This window comes from Xiphias gladius, chromosome 3 (genome assembly GCF_016859285.1).
Source record: "Xiphias gladius isolate SHS-SW01 ecotype Sanya breed wild chromosome 3, ASM1685928v1, whole genome shotgun sequence".
Classification (NCBI taxonomy): Eukaryota; Metazoa; Chordata; class Actinopteri; order Istiophoriformes; family Xiphiidae; genus Xiphias; species Xiphias gladius.
Window position 1 is genome coordinate 20252233 of NC_053402.1, and position 15426 is coordinate 20267658.

Genomic DNA, 15426 nt, shown 5'->3' on the forward strand with positions numbered 1-15426 from the left:
TGAACGCCACTGGGATCCCAATAAGCCACTGGTGATTTACTAATAGTTTCCCAGTCAGAGTCAGTCTCATCTCCTGGAGCTCAGTCAGCCCTCATTAAATTCTTCCCCAGTAAGAAAAGTTTCCCGTCTAAAGTATTCACTACTGTTTTGAAGAGAAGGAAAGAACACTGTGTAAGAAACGGGTAACAAGCGGCTGGAGCCACTAGAGGGCGACTTCCCGTCACTTCAGAGAGTGAGGAAAGGGTTTTTTTTTTTTTTTTTTTTTTGAGGAGGTGCCATGTGGGTACTCAAAGACCCCATCTGTTTAAAGTCTGCATGGCTGGCAGCTAGGCCTTACGTCTCCGAAACTATTCTAGGTTATGTGGCTCAGACGTTTTAGGGGAAAATAAGGAATTTGGGCAGCTATCGAGGTCAAAAGAATTACCCTACAGCACAATTACGTGTTTGTCACAACCTGTTCTCTTTTCTCTGTTGAGTGACTGAAAGGTACAGAGAATAAGTTAGAAAGACAGAGTGCTCGCTGGACAGAAATGGCTTTTATTACTACTTTTATTAGGAGTTATTCTCCTCCGCATAATGTCGCTGTCCTGTGACAACCATGTGTCACCTAAATGTCACCAGGGCTTTTAAAAGAAACCCACGACAAGCCATAGAAAAAATTGCCTTGTGTGACTTTCACTCCGGTGGTCTGACAGTCTTACGTTAAGTGCAAGTTTTGACCTTTGTGACAATGCTTTTACGAGATAATAATAAATTGGGGTTTCGGCCTTTTAGGTAGGGATTTTTTCGCAACACACAGTGAACATCTAATCCTTCAGGTTAACCTGTCTAGTTTACCACTAGAGGCAAATTTCCTCTATTTGTGAGCATATTTAGCCATTTTTACATTACATTTACAAAAATTTAACTTTTTGTTTTGCAAGGTAGCAAAAAATAAATAAATAAATAATAATAAAAAAAACAGATAATACATGACATAAAATCACCTTAATTTGAGATAGGTTTTACTTGAACGAGACAATATGTATTTGAGCACCCACACACCTTTGGGTGGAGAAGGTTATTCTTCAGAAGTGCAGGTGGGATGCCGCCCCTTCACAGGTACAGCCGGACTATTTAGCTTTTAACAGTGTTGGAACAAAACTGGCATCGACAACTATTCCTTTGTGATTCATCTCCGTACTGTATGTCAACACAGTCGGAGAATTAAAACTGGTTGTATCCGACGAAATCGTTTTGTGGGGTCTATTCATCAGGGATACCACAATGTCCACCCTCAATATCTGTCTGTCTACGTAAAACTGTCTGTGTTCAGAAGAAAGACTGTAGTGAGACTGTGTTGTTTCCCTACATGTTTCTCATATAGTCACCCACGTGGGGATGTGACAATAAAACCAGTGGTATTGCCAGTACGAACTCTGATTCATACGTGCATTTGTGTATTTGTGTGTTTTTCTATGCCTTTTGTAAAATGTACTTTTCTTTGAGTGCCATTCTGGTACCCCGTGGCGAGATTTTTTTCATATTCTTCGATGAATACATTTGATTTGCATGTAAAAAGACCTATTTTCCTACAAAAAATAAATCAGAAATACGTACCGATTTAAGTCTCTGCATCGTTTGTTTTGGCTCCACAGCAGAAAAAAAAAAAAAAAACATCAGGAAATAAATGAAAGGCTCCCCACCCTTGAAATATTCAGCATTGTCCTGTTCTTGTTTTCAGTGTGAGATATGCGTTTGATTTTTTTGTTTTTTGGTGGAAAGCAGGGGTTCTCTGCACTCCTATCAGGAGAATTACGGACACACAAACTGATGCTGTGTCACTGGCAGGAACAACACAGGAGATTGAACAGATGTCACATCAGTCCACGCCAGCCGTGTCATTCTGTTTGTGACTTTGGCAGTTCGCTCGGTGACAGCTGAACTTCAGCCAGTGATGAGACAGCATCCGAGTCTGTCAGGCTTTAAATTACATGAATGCATTACCCAGCTCAGTGTTTGTTCCAATCAGCCACTGATTTTAAATATTGAACTGACCTCGATAATACAACCACTTCTTCAAACAAGACTGAGCCATCATCAGGGACGTTCTGTAATCATTCATTGTTTCTCAGGAATTGAAAATATGAGTATGAAGATGAATATGAATATGTGTCCTCACTCTTTGGTTTTTTTTTTCCATCCAGGTTTCCACTTTGCGTCTGTCGTCATTAGCAAGTTCACAGCCCCAACGTCTGGAGAATAGACAACAAAAGTGGAAATGGAAAGTATGTTTTTGTGATTCTCCAAGTAAAAAAAACTTTCCCTGCAGAGACTAGCCAGTGGGAACGAGGAGAGAGCAGCAGCTGGATGTACAATGAGGTCACTGGCAATACGAGCGGAATCTCATGACCGATGTCTGGGATGGCAACTTGTGGCAGCAGGCTATTTTCTCTAAAAAGACCCAAACATTTCATCCCATTAATGGCCCAGTTGGCCGGATGCACTGACCCTAGACGGGTGTCACTTTAGAGATGGTGCACACAAGCTATTATTAGGAATTTGGATACAGGAAAACAAGAGTGGAACAAAAACTGAGCCAGTGTTTTTTTTTCATTGCTTCCCTAGTTAGTTATTTTCCAGTCTGTGAGAGCATCATCCAGATGTTTGCAGGTCTTGTCCGCATGGTAACTGTGGGATGCCTTGCAGCAGGACCTCAAGGGGAAGTGAAGTGGAAGGTGCAGTAAATTATAGACCGCTGATATCACAGCTGTATAGAATATGGAAAAAATATGAGGCCTAATAATGAACACAAATATTATTATGGATTCATGTGTTTGCGAATTCACCATACCTATGCATTTGGCTTATATCAGGTTAAAAATGGTATATGAAGTGTAATAAAAAAAAGAGAATTGATAGAAGAATGCATATAAAAGAGCTATGAAACACTCTGCTCATAAATTACTGGATCATATGTCGTTCCAGCCACGAAACAAACTGTGCCCGAAAACTACTGTTTGTAAGTAGAAATACGACACTCTAATTAAAAAAAGGGGTAACACGTTGCAGCACAAGCTCATCATAGCACCCTCATGTTTAATAGAGTTCTACTTCCTGCTTCCCTCTGTGGTGTCTTTAGTCCAAGCCTCACTGAGGGTCCCCTGTGGCTTGTGGTTGAGGCCACAGGGACATGACGTCGTACCTCACGTATCACACGCAGCAGTGTCAGTGATGCAGAGTAAATACAGGAAACATCTTCCACAGCCTGCACCAGCCTTTCATAACATTTGTGTCATTTAAGTGTATGGGTAACACTCATTTCCCCCCAGTTACCATGGTTACCAGAACGTTTCTGTTTTTTTTTTAGGTTTTTTTTCAAAGTGGTCAAATGTGTGACTTGCTTTTTAACAAAAATGTCCAAAAAGTGCTTACATTCAGTGTGCTGGTGTGTTTTTTTTTTTTTTTGCCCGACAATCTTCATGTAAAGGAGGTATTTGATTTTCTTCAAAATACATTCACTATGATCTAAAAGCTCCTGCGGTCAGTTATATAACGGTCATTAATAACTGATTAGCATAAGGAACTACAATGTTGACCCTCACAAAGGCTTCCCAGTTAAAATAATTCCCCTCCAGACTCCAGCTGGAACATTGGTGTTAATAAATACAGTTGTGCATACACTACAAGGTTGTTTACAGAAGGTTTACAGTCGTATGATTGTTGCATTTTGATTTCAGTGCAAACGTCTTGGCTGCTGATTTGTGTCCACTACGCTTGGACACCGTTAATCCATGTCACTGTCCAAAATAGCTACTCAGAAGGCACTTTGCTCCTGTGCGCTCAGTTGTCCCTGGATCTGGGAACTACTTTTCGCCTGGACGACAATCTCCCAGGTGAAGCCTGAGCACCCCCTGACTGTGCAGCCGCAACAAGAGGTCAAACTCAGCCGGCATGGCATGGAATTTCGTTTTAGTTTGTCTGTCGTCGTAGTAGTGGTTAGTCAAGGGATGGAGGCCATTTGGGTGATTACTGAAGGGCCAGAACCCATACAGATGCACGTTGGCACAGAGCTCTAGCGCCAGGCTAGCCATGATTATGCCGGTGCTCAGCCGCACTGCTCTCAGGCCCTGGGAGCGCCAGAAGACTGCCAGACTCTGGAGGTACTCGGGGTTGAAGAAGACAGGCCGGGTGGGGCTTTCAAAGTCCTCAATGGTGTAGACGGCCCGCAGGGAAACAGGAGTGTTGTGGCCGAAGGAGAAGGCGGGAAGGAGCAGCAGGGAGTTGCCATAGCTACGCAGGTTCTCCACAAAGGGACGCCGACGCCCCATTAGAGCCCCATACCTGAAAATAAACAACAGACGTGAAGCAACAAAACAAGAGGAACATTATCAGGTGACAGTGTAGTGAGATCCATCCTCTTGCTCACTTCTCCATGAGGATGCTTGGGTTCGCTGTCACAAGGTCAGTCTTGACGCCCACATGTTTCTCATATCCGTTCTCCAAAGGAGGTAGGTTGCACCTGAACGAGCAACACAGAGGCTACAGAGGTCATTATGGGGAATATCAACAGAGATAAGTTCGGTTTGTTGATTGTCTTGTCGCTTGTCTTCAGCCTTTCAATCCACCGGAGACCTTTTCTCACCTGATAACAAACTGAGCTGAATCGATCATCCGCCCACAGCTGCTGTTGGTCAGGATCCCTCCGTTCCCAACAACAGCGCACGTGTCCCATGTTTTATTTGAGAAAGGATGCTCCTGCGGTCAACAGCAATGGAAAATGCATTACAGAACAGTGGCATTAGTAATGATCGTGAGACACTGTGTGTCAAAGACAAAGAGCCATAATGGAGGGAAGTCTATGGCTGGAGCTGTTTCCTCTTGAATCTGCACCGAGGGAAATCCTCTGCAGTACCCACATGTGTTGACGTGTGTGTTTATTCGTGTCTGTTGCTTATGTACACGATCAAGATGCCTCCCTTCAGTCTCTTTTTTTATTCACACGGAGTGGTCAGCATCGAATTGAAATTTCCACCGCCCCTAACAATTGAGTTGTATTTCATTGTTACAATGTTATTGTTAATAAAGATTTACCCGCTGTGTCCCTGAGATTCAGGCAAAAGAAGGCTGCGTTTCTCAGCCTTGTTTGACAAAGAACTTTAAACAGGCCAGGCCTGGTTTAGCCCTTCATAAGATATTTGGTCTAGAAATGCAGACTTAAGAGCCTGTGTGCTGGGGCTAACAGCGCTGATATTTAGTCTCTCTGCCTCAGACGCTAGACCTCATAAGACCCTTGAGACCAGACCCACCTCAGGCCCCTTCCGAGCGAAACCACCTACAAAACGTCCTTCTGTAACAGGAAGCATAGCTCAGTGGCAGAGCGTTTGTTCTTGGATAAAATTGTTCGGTGCTATAAAAGTTTGCACAGTGACCATGAAGATAAGAAATGTAACTGTGGCCTGGAAACATATACACTGAGACAATACAGGGCCACAAAGACTGTATTTTTTACAGAAAGAGGAAACTGACTCCAGCACTGACAAGAAGTTGATGACGTTATTTTACAGTTCTCTCAAAGAAGCGGGGCCTGACCTCTCACTGGTTTTGGTAAAATCAGGAACTGGCCAAAACTTTCAGGGGAGGTGATGGCCAGTAAAATAATTCGTGAAAAGCATGTTGGACATTTATAGTCGACAAATCATCCTGAGAGCAAAATCCGTCTCGGTGAATCTGCGCCATCCCCGGTTTCCGGAGTTTGATGTTGTCACCTCTGATTCAATCTTTCATTTATCACAGGTGGAAAATACGTACTTAAATACAGCAGTGAACTTTATGTTATGTAAGCCATAGCAGCATGGCTCGAGGGATCACAATGCCAGACATCCGGTTACTTCACTGCTCTCGTTCCGGCTGCATGGAGGCATGTACATGACGTAAGACGTCTTTCCTGGACTGAAGCCAGTAAAAAAATAAGAGGAAGAAAAATAGTGAAGTTATATTTATCCTTATCTGCGTTTTGCACAGTTATCTTTTTTATTAAATTCCCTGAATTTACCCATTATATGCATTCACATTTTGAGTCATTTTCAACAAGTGATATACTTTTACCGAAATCATCCTAATGAGTAACGCTTCAGGGTCAGTTAATCGCATTTGTCAGTGGTCGGGAAAAAAAAAATAAAATTCATGGGTCTAATCAATTGTACCGGACCATTCAGCTTTTAAAAAATGATGTCCTTAAAAGTCGATCATGGTGTATATTATTAAAGTCACATTATATTGTACGAAAAAGAAATAGAGTATGGAGGGGGGTGTAGCTCAGTGGTAGAGCATTTGACTGCAGATCAAGAGGTCCCCAGTTCAAATCTGGGTGCCCCCTATGTCTTATTCCCTCCAAAAATGATGATTCTTTAAATTTTCATAATAAATCCCCCATATTTTAGAAGACAAATGCTCTCTGTGTTGTCCAAGACTAAGAGTTGTGGGCTTATAAACTTATAAACTGTTCATATCTGATTTCCCATTCACATGCTGCATGTTAATTTACCTTACTTACAGAAAAATGTGTTCAATGGTCAGGGCAAGTCTCTGGTCTAATTTTGTGGAAAATAAAGTGTGTCGTGCGCATCAAAGAGCCAACATGTGACTAGACGCATGACTTAAGGCAGCAAGAAGCGGTGAAATAATCACTGTGATAAAAAACTTGAGGGACAATCAAGCCGCCAAACGAGCAGCAAATGATGCGGTAACATTCACGAATGTCAAACGACCTACCCTCGCAAAGGTCCTGAAAATCTCCGGGGTCACCTGGAGCGTCCTCTTCTTTTCCCCGTCATACACCAGCTTTGATCCCACTGGAGTGTTGGCCTGGGTAATGATAGCCCTGTGGAAACCGTGGCACTTGCCGCTCAGCTGAGATCTGGGGAACCCCAAGGATTTTGTTAATTAGCAGACAACACGGTCAGGACCGTTGACGCTTATTGACAGGTAAGTTTAGGTGTTGAAATGTAAGGTTTTGATTCCGAAAAAAACAAACAAAACTAAACTAAACAAAACAGAAAAGGTCTGTGTGAGTGTTTTATCATAACTCGTGACCTTGAGATGTGTTGCATTTAATCTATATGGATAACACTTGTGTGTAAGTTCCCCTACTTAATTCAACATTTCTATATCCGCTTCTCCTTGCACGTCTTTAGTTGTTCCTCTTTCCATCCAGATAAAAAACGAAAACTCCTGTTTAGATTTTGTTTCCTTTTTTTTTAAGCCTTTGAATCTAGTACGGTTTATGGTCCTGCAAAGATCAGCTTCAGCTACTTGTGACGGCTGTATATAAGGCGAGGGGATCCGGACTCATCTATTCTGGGCCTGTACCTAAAGTTAAAACCACATTGAGGAAGTACTTACCATTTACGGCACAATTTTTGGAAAACAAGCTCTGTACATGCTGTTTTGGGCTAAAATATAGCTAAAAGGGTTATTTTGAGAGAATGTAAATCTACCTCCCCTAGCTCTTAAAAAAGTGGTTCCAATAATATAATAATATTTTCTGTCGGTTTCTGTTTAGGTTCGTGGTGCCTTTATTGTTTATATCACAAAACAAATCATCTCGAGTAGTAGTGTAATGTTTGCGTTGCTCTCATGCTTGTGGCGCAATGTACGGTTTATTTGAACAGTCTTTTAAATCATACCGATTTCACATCAGTGGAATGTGGCAGTGTAGTGACAATTCCAGCCTGTATATGGACACGAGAGGATATTGTCTTTTTTTTTTTTTTTTTATTTACCTGAATTTTTGGTAATTGTCCTCCTGCTTCTTCCAGGTTTGAGAGTAACGCTCTCTTACTTTGTCGATGATCTCCCTGTGACACACGCGCACACGCACACACACACACACACACACACACACACACATTCAAATACACTGTCAGGTGTGTAAACCCTGTAGCGCCGACGTGACTTGATTTGACGAGCGCAGAAGCAGAGAGGTTGCTTCAGGAGAGGCTGCGACGGTGTTTGCTCTCACCTGCAGCCTTTACAAGGGTCGGAGGGCTTGGGGGCGCTTTTCCTTTGGGGAGGCGGTTTGTGAGGTTCCACATTGCTGTGAAGCGAACAAGAAAAACAGGATATATAAAACTGATAAACCAAAGTTGCTCTGACACTGTGCTCATTGCTCTGTTTTTTACAACAGTGGAGAAGAAAAGTCTTGATCTACAAGCGCTGTGTTCTTCGATCTCATGCCAGCATATTATTGGTTTATTTACACAAAGCAATCCTCAATAAGCATTGTAAAATATGCCAAAAGTTGGGTGGGCTTTCCTGTGGAAGCCCCGTGTTAATGTTAGATGATGCATTGACCTCTCTGCTGAGGCCTCTGTCACCATTCTCTAATCTAAATCTAGCGTATTTTTAAATTGCCTTCGAGTGCTTCTCTCACCCAAACAAAGAGCAGACACTTAGGGGCGTGACCCAGCCTTACATGAGATCTACTTTGTTCCTGTTTAGGCCAAACTACCGTGGCTGGCCCCACTGGCCCGATAGGGATCACCTGAACGCCTTGGTCCGCCCAGCTGTCCAACCAACATTACTGTCTGGTGTGATTGTTGGGTATGACTGTTTTTTTTTCCCAATAAATACTAAAGCAAATAGAGTAATTTTACAAGGTTCTGCATTTAGGAATCTAATATTGGCAGAGCAGTGGTGAGTCTGTCAGCTTCATACACCATGAATGAACAACCAGTGTACAAACTCACGAGCAGAGACCTTTGCTACTTTGCAACATTTCAGCAGGAGACTTCTGCCTTTTCATGTCTGTGTGTTGCAGTGCCTGCAGTTTGTGCTATGTGTACCTTGGACAGGCTTGATTCTTCTCCACGCCCTGTTTTACGTTTACATAAAGAGCTAAGATAGAACCAACGGTTTTTGTAGAATGCAATTGGAGTTTAACATTTTGTGGCCCTGCCTTATTCACAGTGTTGACACAGTCCTGCAGTGCGTGCACCTGCTGGAGTGCAAACCCACAACCTATGACATATTGTTATAAATGTCAGAGTGTATGGTGGTTGTTGCTGTGGAACCCGATGTTAAGCATAAACAGCATTTCGTATTTCATTTTCAGTGGTTTCATTGTGGGTATTTCTCCTGCATACGGTTTGCTACTTGTGATTTTCTGCACATTTAAGCTTATACTCGCAATAAAGCGACGTCAAAAAGTGAACATCAAATTTCTAACAAAAGACTTGACTGAATTAATTTTGTTGTCTGTTATTTCGTCTTGAAGAGCAGCAAAAATTGTTTCACACTAACCTTCCACAGCTGTGTGCATTTTGGCAAAGATGATGACACAAGTGGAAAGAAGTGGAGAAGGTGTGCCAAAGTTTGCAAAAAAAAGTGAAAAGAAAACCTCAAAATGTTTTCTCCCCGTCTCATCATCTGATATGTCAGCATCTTCTAACACTGTTATCTCATCACATCTCAGCATGCTTCTTTATATTTTCCCCAATTAATACGCCACCAGCACCTAAAATACATAAACCTCCCTGACTAGACCAAAGAGACTGTATGTGTGTGTGTGTGTGTGTGTGTGTGTGTGTGTGTGTGTGTGTGTGTGTGCTCGCACGTGTGTTTGTGTGTGTGTGTACATGTGGTTGGGAAAGGTAGTTACACACTTACTTGTCGTTGAACACGTACCAAATGAGCGAAGTCAGCAGGCTCCCCACACAGAGGAGAGTGATCATCAAAGAGACGAGTGACTTTAAGAGCTGTCCCCTCATACCTCTCCCCTCCTGCTAACTTCACCCGCTAGCCGCCTCACCTTCTGCCTCTCTTGCTCTTTCCCGCTTCACCTTGCTCAAAACCTACTGTTATCTGCTTTCACTGTCACCCTCACGCTGTTTTCACATTTCCTTCCCCCTCCTCGGCTCGTTGTTTCTCTCTCTCTCTCTCTCTCTCACACACACATACACACACACACACACACACACACTCGCACACACACACACACACTCTCTCTCTCTCAAGAGTGTTAATCTTTTGCTTCTCTGCTCTGTTAATGTTTCGTTTTACCTCACTCCCTTCTCCCACTCTCCCTCCTCACCCTGTCTGTCTGTCTGGTTTGACTCAGTTTTTTTCCCCTCCTTGGGTGAGTGAGAGTACGCCTCCTCAGTTATCAGCTTGTCTTCTTTTTTTGCCTCCTGCACGGCAAGTCTGTTTTCTTCTGTGTCCCTCTACTTTGTCCTATCTCTCTTCCTGTTTGTTTCCAGGTCAGCTGAAACAAAACCGATCTTTTGTTGTTCCACATCATACTTCAATCCTTGTCATGTCTCTCTAGTCCACACATCTTTCTCCCCCTCTTTTTCTCATGTGCTCACACAGACAAACTCACAGCCTTACTTTGCACCGTAGTACTAAAACGAGATTTCCTTCTCTTCTCCGCCCCCACCTCAGAGGCTCAGCCTTGCCCCTCTGCTTTCCCCTCCCTCCCCCAGCCATCCCCCGCCCACACCCCTTAAGCCCCTCTCCCCTTTGCAGTAACATGAGAGCCCAGTACTGAATTACCCCACAGTTTGCCTCTTTACTAGTGTGTGTGTGTGCCAGGAAACATGTTCAAAACCAGTGAGGGGAGGAACAGATGAGGGGAAGAGGCTTCCCATCCAATCAGAGTGACTGTTAATACCCCCAAAACTCTTACCTACACACACAGACGCACACAAGCTTCTTTTATTCCAGTGTCAAACTTTTCCAGCTACATCAACTCTTATCCTCTGGCAATAAAAAAAAAGTGTTTCTCAGTTTAAGAGTCGGGAGGGGGTTGGGGGCCAAGGAAGGGAAGTCTCCATTCAGCTGAGATGGGAAGTTGTTTCTAACATGGCAGGACTCCTGGCTGGATCAACAGAATTACTATATAAATAACTTAAGATGGAACTGAGAGAAGCAGGAAGTCCACGGAAGCCAGACGGAGAGACTAATTGCAGAAAGAGGTTGGGAGTTGATGCCCAGAAGAGCCATAACTCATCCGTTGTTCGGTTTTAGGAGTTCTGTGTTGCCAGCTGTGTGGTGGAAGGAGAATAAAGTCTTGGAGGTAAAGCTCAAGGAGGATTATGGGAAATATGTTGAACATACGTGACGCATTTTAACAATAAACACCCATATATAGATGACCACACCCAGCTCTCCTGCATTTATCCCTCCCGATTTGGTTTTCAGTGGAAAACTCCACGCTGAGCTCTTTGCAATAAAGTAATAATGCCTAGTAAGGACATGCTGAGTAAGCCGAGCTGTGCCACAGCAGCCCCACACACAGAAAATCCAAAAGAGAAGCGCCTTTGGAAAGTTGTTGTTTTGGCAGACCTCAGTGTTTGCAGAAAACTTGTTTGGGCTGTCTGAAGCTGCTTTGCTGTGACCAGACAGGGGAATGATCAATAAAGAGGGTTGTGCAACTTATAAAATCAGGCTAACAGTACCGATAGACACAGAGGCTTGTTAAGGAAAGTAAAAACTACACTTAACCTGCTTTTTACCGCTAACACACATTCATTTAATGGTTCCTTGACTGATGAGCAGATCTGCTGACTCCAGTCAGCAGCTGAGTCCCTTATGGTCAATGTGTGGTATATGCTTGCCACGGTACAAGTGTCACTTGTCACAGTAAGCAAAACCAACTTCCTAAATTACTTTACCATCTAGGTTTTGCTTGCTTTCTGACCTCAAGTATGTCTGTAAATGTTTGTCAATCTTTCAGTCTGTGAACACGTCTTCACTAGACCTGGAATAATCTCTGCAGTGGGAAAAAAAAAAAGACGAATCGCTCTTTTTGTCCTCACCAGTATTTTCTTGAATGTATCCTGATCCGAAAGAGAGATAACAAACTCGCCCCTGAGAGCAATGCCTCTGGGAGAAAATAGACATATTGCACGACCTTTCATGCATCATGAGACACTAACAGGAATGTGCAGAGAAATGTGGGGAAAAAAATGGCTTTCTCAAGCATAGAAACTCCGCGATAATAACAAGGCAAAAAAAAATAGGGAGGAACTGCCCCAGAATAACTGGAGTGTTTTTTTTTAGAAGAGGTACGGCAAAAAACACCTTGCTTCTGTAGCGGTCTGTTAAATCAAATATCCAGCCCTCTCATCTGGTTTCCCCTCAGTCCATCCTGCCGCCTCCCACGCACAACAGTCAGTCATTAGCTTGTTACAAACAATGCCATTTCCATCGAAAGACTCCATAAGCTATCTAACCACATTAGAGCAGAAGACGTGATTTTTCAAGATGACATTCATAATCTTGTAACACGGGAGATCTCTCAGCATAGTGCAGCTCTTGTGTGCCTGTAGTGAGCCCTCTGTCTCTTTTACTCAGCGTGGATGAATCATGCTGGAATTATCATGGCGGACGCGGACGATTGTGTGATGAGGAACCAACTTTTGTGATTAATTTATTATTCAGCAGAGGGGAAGAGTTGACAGTTGTTGACAAAGCTGAAAAACTGGATATTGTAGCATTCTGTTATTTAATTTAGTCTCTGCATGTGCCTACTAGCACTAAAAGATTAGCGGAGGATGCCTCTGTGCTCCTAAATAATTGGTGAATGTGTGTGTGTGTGTGTGTGCGCTGTTGACTGGAAACTGAGCGTTGACATAGCGTGCTTCAGGGTGGCGGACACTAAATGGACGAGTAGTGGGTGACAGGTTGCAGGGGGGGGAGACGATGTACTTCCCCTAAAGAGCCCACGTGACATAATCATAAGTCAGTCAGAGGGACAAAGGTCCCATTGTCACCCAGACAGATCCCTTGTAAATCTGCCCCCCAGCAGTGATGAGACTACTGCTGTTGCCCTGCCTCCTCTCTAAGCACTGGGTGTTCCCCCTGAAAGGACAGCGAGCTTCCTGTCAGGCCTCCAGCTAGTCTAGGGTGAAACCTTGCGTCTAGGCAGGTATGCTCCTGTCATTGTCAACTCTCAACCCCCTGTTTTTTAAGCAGCATACATGCCCCACCTATTTTTCTATCCTGTTACACATCCTGTAGACAATACCGACAGAATAAATTGCCGTTTAGATAGAATACAATTCCAGTCGCCAGAAGGCTTGGATTTTGGGTGCATGTCACAGTGAGCGGACCGCACTTCTTTTCCAGTCTTACTGATCGCTCAAAGCGAACCACCGACCTTCCGGTTGGTGGATGCGCTACCTCGTGAGCCACAGCCGCCCCTAGTGCATATACTATCGATCAGAGGTTCCCAAACCAAGGGGTCCAAAGATGTATCTGTTTATTTTTTCCTACTATTCTCTCATTTTTGCTTTATCTTGTAAAGGACTGGGTATTTTTCACTTCTTCAGGCCTCTAAAAATACTCAAAATGACTAAAATATGGATGGATTCACCCGGAACTGAAATGATTAGCTAGTTAATTCATTAGTCAACGTGCAGAACGTTAATCATCAACTATTTTTGATAAACCGGATGATGGTTTCAAGTAAAGGAGCCAAATATCCTCTGGTGCCAGTTTCTCGAATGTGAGTATTTGCTGTTTCTTCTCTGTTTAACATTAATGAAATGAAATTAAATGAAATATCTTTGGATGCTGGACTTTTATTCAGAAAAAAAAAAAGCGATGTGAAAATGTCACTTTAAAAAAAAATATTTTTTTTTTAATACCAGATAATTGATTAATCGAGAAAATGAAATAATTTTTTGTTACAGCCTTATATTCATATTTCAGGCCTATATAAATCCTTCAATTGACGGCCTACAACCCATGACCACATTAGGGCCACACCATCTTAGTCTTATGTAGGGTTCCAGCACGTCCCAAAAATCCTTTAAAACTAGGCCATGTAACCTAATAAGGGTCCAGCAGTAGCAATGTAAACTTTTAAGCTGTACGAGGCATAACTTTAAATCTGTGGACATCATATGGGACAGTTATGAACATTTGAACTGCATTTTCTTACCATTACCGAAAGAGAGAGAAAGCGATCTAATCTTGATCTCTGGGCCGCCTGATGGAATAATTCTGTGGGTTTTCTCCAGCCCTTAAATTGTTGTCACCATCCACCCCGCTTGGAGTGGTTGAGAGGCAGGTCTGACAGGGGGGGGGGGGCTCGGTAATGGGGTCATGTGGTTAAAGAACAGCTGATCCCGCTGCATTCCACTGCTGCTTAGCATGAGGTCTGGTGCCCTCATGCCTGTTTGAACTATTACCACCCTGCGTGTTTCATAAACAGTCACACAACCCAAACACAAGGAGCGCGAACGCAGACACCCACACTGCGCACAAACCTGTGGACCACACTAGGATATACCGGGCATATGCCACACATACAACCACTCAGAGGGGCACATGCATAATTTACACTTCCTGCTATGGCTGTAATGGACATGAGCAAACCCTCCGTTCCCAAAGTATTACAAATCAGTCCCTAATAGCTTGAATGGAGTAGGTCGCAGTTGTTTGTGTGTAATATGAGGAAAACTATCACGCCTTTTTTTTTTTTTCAGTTTGTTTCACGACATGTCAGGCGCCCCAAAATCTTCTCAATCACCGGGAACCCAGCTAGTGTGTGAAAAGTCATTTCCTTCAGCTGCATCTCAGAGCGGTTTTCATGTGGTTGAAAGTATTCAGCTTCACTACATTCGTTAACAACTTGCAAATTTCGCACTTAGACGAACAGATAACATGTTATCTCTTGTTAAACTCTGTTGTCAAAACAACTGAATCGGAAACAGCAGCAAAAATACCACTGGCAGACCTCTAGCTAGAGCCACCACTCAGCGTGCCCGATGAGGGTGGAATATGCAGGTTAATCACCGCTCATGAGTCTGGTCCGGCACAACACCTGAGACCCTGCAAAATTTGCCAGAGTGACCTCAGAACGCTTGAATGAAAGCATATTCTCAGAAATCCTGCAAAAGCTCTCGCAAATCCCGCAATTTTTAAGACTAATGTAGATACTCAGGATGTGCCTTGGTGGATTTTCAAGTCAGACCTTTTAGAGTTCTCACTTCCGCTGTGACCACTAGATGGCAACAAATCTTTAGAATTACAGACCTGACAACATTCACACAGTAGGTCGCGCTCGTCTCAAAATTATTTGGGGATTTTAAAATTTCAGTTGAGAAAGGGGAACAGGGGACTTACCTGTTTCATCCGCTGAAACCCCCGGGGTTTTAGGTTTGGGGCCCAAGTCACTTGAGGTCAAACCAGTGCAGGATTCCTCACAAGAGTGGGAAATAAAATTCATCATACTCTGTTGGAAGTCAGAGGTCTGACGGTAACTTTGTGGTGCCTGACAGAAAAACGAGTGTCAACGAGGTATCGGAGGCTGTGGGGGTCGTGATGCAAAGAGCAGCATTACAAACGTAATTTTACAAATGACACAACATTCAAGAAATATTCTTAACTCACAAGAACCTCTCTCTATGCCATGAAATGCGTGTATTAATTATCTGT

The 15426-nt window shown here is 43.2% G+C and overlaps 1 protein-coding gene and 1 non-coding gene across 3 annotated transcripts; one reads left to right on the forward strand and one right to left on the reverse strand.

Moving 5' to 3' along the window:
• Positions 1 to 3058: 3058 nt before the first annotated feature.
• st8sia6 (ST8 alpha-N-acetyl-neuraminide alpha-2,8-sialyltransferase 6) lies at positions 3059 to 10387 on the reverse strand. Of its 2 annotated transcripts, none has more exons than XM_040124158.1 (7): positions 9667 to 10387; positions 8003 to 8077; positions 7764 to 7838; positions 6754 to 6898; positions 4625 to 4737; positions 4409 to 4501; positions 3059 to 4323 (listed from the first exon to the last, which is right to left on the reverse strand). In XM_040124158.1, exons 1-7 carry the CDS (start codon positions 9747 to 9749, stop codon positions 3846 to 3848), a joined length of 1062 nt encoding a protein of 353 aa, XP_039980092.1. In that variant the 5' UTR covers positions 9750 to 10387; the 3' UTR covers positions 3059 to 3845. The 2 variants fall into 2 exon arrangements, with proteins under 2 accessions (XP_039980092.1, XP_039980091.1); XM_040124157.1 differs by having other exon boundaries at positions 9649 to 10387.
• Positions 6287 to 6358, forward strand: trnac-gca. Its single transcript has one exon. It is a non-coding gene; the product is annotated as a tRNA-Cys (tRNA).
• Positions 10388 to 15426: the final 5039 nt, after the last annotated feature.

What these genes read in the sequence shown, in the direction of transcription:
- st8sia6 (XM_040124157.1), bottom strand. Translation starts at nt 9,749, where the DNA reads ATGAGGGGACAGCTCTTAAAGTCACTCGTCTCTTTGATGATCACTCTC. An exon ending in TGGTACGTGTTCAACGACAA is followed by an intron (nt 8,078 to 9,648) that starts GTAAGTGTGTAA and finishes TTCGCTTCACAG; the next exon opens with CAATGTGGAACCTCACAAAC. An exon ending in TTTTCAGGACCTTTGCGAGG is followed by an intron (nt 4,738 to 6,753) that starts GTAGGTCGTTTG and finishes TGTTGACCGCAG; the next exon opens with GAGCATCCTTTCTCAAATAA.